This window comes from Erigeron canadensis, chromosome 6 (genome assembly GCF_010389155.1).
Source record: "Erigeron canadensis isolate Cc75 chromosome 6, C_canadensis_v1, whole genome shotgun sequence".
NCBI classification, from domain to species: Eukaryota; Viridiplantae; Streptophyta; class Magnoliopsida; order Asterales; family Asteraceae; genus Erigeron; species Erigeron canadensis.
In genome coordinates this window covers 19,613,792-19,622,982 of record NC_057766.1, presented here as the reverse complement: position 1 = coordinate 19,622,982, position 9,191 = coordinate 19,613,792, and the positions used below count along the sequence as shown (strand labels likewise).

Genomic DNA, 9,191 nt, shown 5'->3' with positions numbered 1-9,191 from the left:
AAAGAAGCACTTGCTTGTAGTTTCTAGCGGTTTTTATGTTGTCCACACTATTCATCTATATAAATGCTACAATATTTTACTATGCTTATATACATTTATTTATATTTATATGCATTTATTTATAATTTATAATTAAATATATAAGATTTAATGCTGGCCTTGGGCGACAAACAAATGGCATAATTATTTACTAAATTAATTCATTAGTGGACTCTTACAACCCATAAATATTTTTCCACTTATGGCTGTTTCTCGGTATTGTATATTTGCTACGAGTACTTTGTCAATGATTTCAATTTAGCTAGTTGATACATTTGTGATTTACCTATGAAGTGAAGATTGATAAAAGGGTTTTTATGAGGTTTACTGAATCAACATGTTTTTATATGAGAAAAAAATTAGTATGTTTACAAAAAAACAGTTACATCAAATAGTTGAAAATGATTTATTGACTTCAAAACGTGACAGCTAGCAAGCAACTATAAATAAAATGAGATAATGATAATAATAATAAACATTGTCATTTGTCAATTGTCTATCAAGTATGTATCAACAATACAAAACTTCTCTTTAGAAAGTATATTATATTTTATAAATAAAGGTGGAAAAGAAATTTCTCGATAGAAAATAATGTCATTTTCTCCATGATATAACAAACACGAAATGTAGAACTTCTTAAAACATAATAGGGAAAATATTGCAATTGTGACATTGTATACTAGAAATGGCAGAGCATCTGTCTGGATCACAACATATAAAAACTTAGAGCAGGTAACTATAACGGTCTTATATTAAATGCTAATTAGTACATTATCATTAAATAAGTATGTGACAATATATATGATTTTTTTTTTTTTTCCTTTTCACATTTGTGTATCAAGCTATACACTAGCTAGTTATTTAAGTTTAAAGTAGAAAAAAGATGAACGAAAATGTACATGCATATATAATCACTACAAGAAGAACACTTTTGTGATGACAGATCCATGTTGTGATTTATGTGCTCTTTGTCGTCGATATATATATACACCTTCTGGTGACGACATTTTTCGACGACAAACGTCATTGTTGAAGGAATAATACACATTCACCGAATATTATGTAAAAACAGAAAATAGAAGACACTTTTGAAGATGAATTGGGACGTGTTTTGAGTAAGAGAAGAATTCAAGATGATGCATTATTTGCCAAAAATAAAGTAAATTAAAATGTCGATATGTATTTGATTTAGTCTCATTTTATCAAAGTGGCCAAGATGAGGTCTAATAAAGTAGTATATGTCCCAGCTGTATAGAAACAATAGACTATTTTTTTTATTACAAAAACAGCATACTTGAGCTTTGCCTGACAGCTTCCCCCTAACGACTATTCTCTTTGTCCTCTTACTATAAATATATACCACAATTACTTCACAATTCATCACCTCATCCTACTACCATTCTCTCCCCTTTTCTCCGATCACCAGTCAACCATGACAGCTACCGCTGGTGGCGGCGGCCCTTTCAGGGGTCGTCAATGGCCTATAGTCATTGCATTTACTATATTTTGTGTTGCTAACGTGTTAACTGTTTCGGCTTCTGATGAGCCTTATATGTATTCTTCCCCGCCTCCACCATATGTTTACAAGTCTCCACCTCCACCCGTACATTCTCCACCGCCACCATATGTTTACAAGTCTCCACCTCCACCAGTACATTCGCCACCTCCTCCTTATGAGTACAAGTCTCCACCTCCACCCGTACATTCACCACCACCACCATATGTTTACAAGTCTCCACCTCCACCAGTACATTCGCCACCTCCTCCTTATGAGTACAAGTCTCCACCTCCACCCGTACATTCTCCACCACCACCCTATGAATATAAGTCTCCACCACCACCAGTGCATTCTCCACCACCACCTTATGAGTACAAATCTCCACCACCACCAGTGCATTCTCCACCACCACCTTATGAATATAAGTCTCCACCACCACCAGTGCATTCTCCACCACCACCATATGAGTACAAATCGCCACCACCTCCGGTTCATTCACCACCACCACCATATGAATACAAGTCCCCACCACCACCAGTACACAAACCACCACCATATGAATACAAGTCTCCACCACCACCAAAACACTCACCGCCACCACCATATGTGTACAAGTCTCCACCACCACCAGTACACAAACCACCACCATATGAGTACAAGTCTCCACCACCACCACCAGTACACAAACCACCACCATATGAGTACAAGTCTCCACCACCACCAGTACACAAACCACCACCATATGAGTACAAGTCTCCACCACCACCAGTACACAAACCACCACCATATGAGTACAAGTCTCCACCACCACCAGTACACAAACCACCACCATATGAGTACAAGTCCCCACCACCACCAAAACACTCACCACCACCACCATACGTGTACAAGTCTCCACCACCACCGGTACATTCCCCACCACCACCATACTACTACAAGTCACCACCTCCCCCGGTACACTCTCCACCACCCCCATACTACTACAAGTCTCCACCACCACCAGTACACTCACCACCACCACCTTACTACTACAAGTCACCACCACCACCAGTGCATTCTCCACCACCACCATACTACTACAAGTCTCCACCTCCACCAGTCAAATCACCACCATCTCCATACTACTACAAATCTCCACCACCACCAACCAAATCTCCTCCCCACTACTACTACACTTCACCACCACCACCAACTCCCTACTACCCCCACCCTCACCACCACAAAATGATCGTCAAGGTCGTCGGTAAAGTTTACTGCTACAGCTGCTACGATTGGACTTACCCAATCAAATCTCATGCCAAGCATCACCTCAAAGGTACTAATTAACTATCTTTATGTCATAATAACCTATCTTTTGCACTACGTGCGTACATTTTTTTTTTATATCAATCGAGTTGGATGCATGTGCTTAATTTCATGGTTGGCCCCATGTTTTATATATTTCTTTTTCTAGTTTTCACATCCTTAAGAGAGACAAAAGCATAAAATCGTTATAGAGTTTTCTAAAGCATCTCATGTGGCTGGCTTAATTGTTTTTCCTCATGGGCGGCCGTGGAGAGGACAAACTTGACCCCTCTGTTTCGATCCAACCCATTTTTTTTGACACCAAAATTTTTAAAAGTTATTCTATATATATATATTTGTCATATATATGTTTATGAATATAAAATCCACAAAGCTTTTATTTATGATATAGATTTTAGATCCAAATGCTTACTTATATTTAGACCGCAGTATACTTATTATTTTTGGATAAAGATATTTAACAGATTATTGATGCTATAAAGTTTATTTGATGTGATAATAATTGGAACATATATAGGTTATCATTATCAATGAATTAATGCTTTAATAGTTTGACCATAATAATTGACTTGATGTTGGTTTGTACTTTAATTTGTGTTGTAAAGGTGCTGTAGTGGAGGTCACATGTAAGGCTCATGGTTTGAAAGATATTGTTGCTTATGGAAAAACAAAGATCAATGGGAAATATGCAATTACTATTGATGGTTTAGATTACTCCAAATATGGAGGTGCTGAAGCTTGTGAAGCTAAACTTCATATGGCACCAAATGGAACCAAATGTAATGTCCCAACAAATCTCCATGGCGGTTTGAAGGGTGCCGAGCTTAAGGTCAAGTCCAAGACATATGATGAGGTTGTGCTATATGCCAAACCATTTGCCTATGCACCAAAGACTCCTTCCAAGATTTGTGAGAAACCAAAGCCTACTCCAACTCCATACTACTACAAATCTCCACCACCACCATCACCGACTTACTCGTATAAATCACCACCTCCACCATCACCGACTTACATGTATAAGTCTCCACCACCACCGGTTAAATCGCCACCTGCACCTTACTACTACACTTCACCACCACCACCTGTGAAGTCTCCACCACCTCCATATCATTACACTTCTCCACCACCACCAGTTAAATCACCACCAACACCTTACTACTACACTTCACCACCACCACCAAAGAAATCTCCACCACCTCCATATCATTACACCTCTCCACCACCACCAAAGAAGTCTCCTCCTCCTCCTTATCACTATACCTCACCTCCACCACCGGTTAAGTCTCCACCACCTCCATACCACTACACATCTCCTCCCCCACCAGTAAAGTCTCCACCTCCACCTTACTACTACACATCACCACCACCACCCGTAAAATCACCACCACCACCTTACTACTACACATCACCTCCACCACCGGTTAAATCCCCGCCAACACCATATCACTACACCTCACCTCCTCCACCAGTCAAATCCCCACCACCACCTTATCATTACACATCACCTCCACCACCGGTGAAATCTCCTCCTCCTCCTTATCACTATACCTCACCTCCTCCACCAGTTAAATCCCCACCACCACCATACCACTACACTTCCCCACCACCACCCGTTAAATCCCCACCACCACCATACCACTACACTTCACCACCACCACCCGTTAAATCACCACCCCCTCCTTACCATTACACATCGCCACCACCACCTGTGAAATCTCCACCACCACCTTACCATTACACATCTCCTCCACCACCAGTTAAGTCCCCTCCACCACCTTACCACTACACTTCACCGCCACCACCAGTGAAATCTCCACCACCACCATACCACTACACTTCACCTCCTCCACCAGTTAAATCCCCACCACCACCTTACCATTACACATCACCTCCACCACCGGTGAAATCTCCACCACCTCCATACCATTACACATCACCTCCACCACTGGTGAAATCCCCACCACCTCCATACCATTACACATCACCTCCACCACCGGTGAAATCCCCACCACCTCCATACCATTACACATCACCTCCACCACCAGTGAAATCGCCACCACCCCCATACCATTACACCTCACCTCCTCCACCAGTTAAATCGCCACCACCACCTTATCATTACACATCACCTCCACCACCGGTGAAATCTCCACCACCACCATACCATTACACCTCACCTCCTCCACCAGTTAAATCGCCACCACCACCTTATCATTACACATCACCTCCACCACCGGTGAAATCTCCACCACCACCATACCATTACACATCACCTCCTCCACCAGTTAAATCGCCGCCACCACCTTATCATTACACATCACCTCCTCCACCGGTGAAATCTCCACCACCACCATACCACTATACCTCACCTCCTCCACCAGTTAAATCTCCACCACCACCTTACCATTACACATCACCACCACCTCCAGTGAAATCTCCACCACCACCATACCACTACACCTCACCTCCACCTCCAGTAAAATCGCCACCCCCACCGTACCACTATACATCACCTCCACCACCCGTGAAATCTCCACCCCCACCATACCACTATTCCTCTCCTCCTCCACCGGTTAAATCTCCTCCACCACCATATCTCTACACATCACCCCCTCCACCAGTAAAATCACCACCACCCCCTGTGTACATCTATGCTTCTCCCCCACCCCCAGTTCATTATTAGACTCCCATAACTCCATCATATCGCTACTTTAATCACGTGAGTACAAAATATTTATCTTATTATTTATTAACCATTTGTGTCTTCCATATATATTTTTTATACTGTAATACATATAACTTACTAACTCGTATTTATGTTTCTAGGTTTCAATTTAATTATGAGTTCAATAAAGAAGGCTCCTCAAGGAGATGCTTGATAATTAGTTCTTCGACACCCATTTCTTTCTAATAAGGTCTTCAATGTCGCACTTCAAAGTACGTATCATTTCTGGTATTGTGATCATTTCCTGTCTATCTCATCGTTACGGGTCGACATCTCTAAGAGGAAAGCTTGAAGTTTTATATTAAAAGTGAAAAAAAGAAGAAGAAGAAAACTATAACTGGTGTTACCATCGGAAGAGGGTGATAAAGTGTTATTTCTTTTATTGTTGTTTATTCTCATTTTAATTTATTATCGTTGTATAAATAGGTAGATAATATTTTTCATATATATGATTGATTGATATTTTCTTCTTACTTTTTCAATTACATGATTTCAAGTCTTATATCTTTACCTAATATGCATTTGAAATATCAACGTATTTGTTTGTAATCTTACACAAAACTATCACGACCTATGATATATAAGCTAGTATACATATATAGAGACACACGCACTATTATTATTTCATAAAGTACATAATTAAAGTTCAATTTACACCTAATCCATCTTATCATTTGCAAATAATTTACTTATGTACACTTTCATGCTTTTGAACATGTAACCAACTCTAAACTGCTTCCATCTTTATGTAATTAATAACTCAAATACATCATGCATCCTTTTCAAATATATGCATATAGAATTAAAGAGTGACAAAATGAATAAAGATTAATTAGGTGCGATCCAGATAATCATCATTAAAATTCAACATATGAGACGCACAGGACACAGCTCCAGAAAGTGATTGAAGGAATTTTGAATAAGAAGCAGGTGATCTAAATCAACAATCCAACTGCTCCCATCATATATATCGACATATCATATCATATGATTTATATGTTCACTTATTTTGGTCCAACTTGAATGCTATGAAATCAGACTTAATTATCTAGCTATAAGTTTCTTGATTTTAATTGGTATGTATTTCAATAACTTGGATATGTTACAATCCCTGTTCTAAGTAATCCATGCAATAGAAAAATATAAAATTAATTTTAAACTTGACATTCGATAGATCTTTTATATATGCATGTGATGTAATAATTAACTAACTTTCTAGCTGTAGACTTGAGTTAATATACAAAATTTGAAACCCCAAATATTATTAATATATAGACTTATAGAGACAGTCTAGCTAGTTGTCGTTGTCTAACCGGTATACAATCGCTAACGCCGTTTTAAAAAAAAATCTATATATCACCAAAACCATTCCCAAAGCCTATTGGCCGGGCATGGGCCTACTTGCTAACCCAAATAACTACTTTTTTATAAACGTAACCAACTGAAGCTTATGAGTTATGAGCCCACAAAGTAGGCTAGAGGAGCATTTTTGGACAGTAAAACATATTAAACCAATTTCAACTTAAAACTTCATTTTAAAGCACCAAAATGTGCGGAACTTATAGAATTAATCAACACCTAAGACACATCAAATAAGTGTGACTAAAAATATACTTGCCAAATGGTTGAATAGGCTAACGACCTATAGTGACTCACAATGGTGACTTACTAAATAATCATTCGTTCTAAGCTTTTTATGATGAATAATCGAAAACTTGCATAAGTTCATACTATACCATTTACATATCACCAACAACAACAAACTGAATAGTGTGGTCATATTCCACTAAAAATTCTTAAGAAGTGATGTAAATCGTGAAAATGAAGAAACCACGGGACGAATTCTCAAATCAACTCTCACATCATTTACAAACAAAATGGGCATTTTGGTCGGTAGCTAAGTAAAAGGAGATTACTAATCCATATAGGGTATGTACTATCATTTAAATCATCAATGGTTTAAAATGAGCTTCAACGGTCAACTTGTGAATCGACGCTTCCTCTCGCTCGTTCGTCTAATAAGATGGAAACAACCAAATGGTAAGCTAATGCTTAGTAAGTATATCACGTATATAGGAAAAGGTTAATGCCGATATGAATTAGATGAACAATGAGAACTTCTAAATTATAGCTTAATAGTTGTAAACAAATTTGTTCATATTTGACCAATTCAAGTTATATTTAATACTATATACGTTCATCTTAAACAGTTCTTAGATGAACCTTACCTATATATAGGGTGGCTATAATATATATATATATATATAGGGGGAAGTCATGGTGGTGGTGTTAGGCACCTAAGTTAGGTGAAATCTCTCTCACATGTTAATTTTTTAAACCATAAAAAACATGAGGGCCCATTATTTATTCATTATACATTTATGGATTAAAAAATTAGCATGTGAGAGGGATTTCACCCAACTTAGGTGTGTGACAACACCACCTTCACTTTTCTCATATATATATATATATATATGGGAAGAGAATATGAGGCTGTTAGACACCTAAGTTGGGTGAAAAACCCATCACATACCTTTTTTTAACCATAAAAATCATGGGGGGTCAAACATTTATTCAAAATATTAAATTATTGGTATGTGAGGGGTTTTTCATCCAAGTTGGGTGTATAATAGCCCATACTCACTTTTCTCTCTCTCTCTATATATATATATATAATAAAGGGGGATGTGAATATGAGGCTGTTAGGCACCTAAGTTGGGTGAAAAAACCCTCACATATCTTTTTTTAAACCATAAAAGGCATGGGGCCCATACATTTGTTCAAAATTTTAAAAAATTAATATTTGAGAGGTTTTTTACTCAAGTTGGGTACATAACAACCTCATACTTACTTTTCTTATACATAAAAGCATAAATATCGTTGCACCATCATTTCAAGCATATCATACCATTTATTATCGGTACATATGGATGCACATCCGGTAGTAAAGTGGACTCTACCAATCTAAAGTAATCAATGTTAACATGATTTAGGATGTTTTATTAAAGAAAAATGATTAATCAACCTAACTTATATGTCTAAAAATCAACTTAAAATCTTAGGCATATCTTTAGGCATGTCATCATCTTACTATTAGACATATCTTTAAGCACACCAAATAGGTTGATATATATACACGTACATGTAATTATCTTGGCCACACAAATGACAAGTTCCAAAAACAAAAAAATGTTCTCCATCAAATGTCTTTCAAAATAACTAATACACAAAAGTCTTAGAAGAAGGACACAAGTGGAAGCAACCAATGCTTTGGTCATTCAGTTAACTCCTTGTTGCTAGTCCGTGTTTATTTTCATGCTGGTAAAAGCAGGGTTTTCGGTTGGTTTTAATCACATTCGCAAGGCTACTATCATTTAACTCTTTATCATACTAACCCATTATAGTGTATGGTTCGACTTCACATTTCAACTAAAAGGATTACATATTAATCTATCATCTCAATAATCATTACACCTTCATCAAATTAATCATTATCGAAATATTCATCATTCCCATGTTCATTCCAATAATATTATACCTCACCTTAGATAGAATCATACAGTGTGACGGACCAGATGATTATAACACATTGATAATATACCAGAGAACTACTAAATGATGAAT

At 37.7% G+C, this 9,191-nt stretch overlaps 1 protein-coding gene across 1 annotated transcript; it reads left to right on the top strand.

Annotated features, from left to right (window-relative positions):
* Window positions 1-1,338: 1,338 nt before the first annotated feature.
* LOC122604417 (extensin-2-like) lies at window positions 1,339-6,049 on the top strand. Its single transcript, XM_043777312.1, has 3 exons — window positions 1,339-2,852; window positions 3,448-5,561; window positions 5,669-6,049. Exons 1-2 carry the CDS (start codon window positions 1,472-1,474, stop codon window positions 5,523-5,525), a joined length of 3,459 nt encoding a protein of 1,152 aa, XP_043633247.1. The 5' UTR covers window positions 1,339-1,471; the 3' UTR covers window positions 5,526-5,561; window positions 5,669-6,049.
* Window positions 6,050-9,191: the final 3,142 nt, after the last annotated feature.

Excerpts from the sequence above, each read along its gene's own strand:
- LOC122604417 (XM_043777312.1), top strand. The coding sequence starts at position 1,472 with ATGACAGCTACCGCTGGTGGCGGCGGCCCTTTCAGGGGTCGTCAATGG. Across the intron at positions 2,853-3,447 it reads TGCCAAGCATCACCTCAAAG|GTGCTGTAGTGGAGGTCACA; the intron begins GTACTAATTAAC and ends TGTGTTGTAAAG.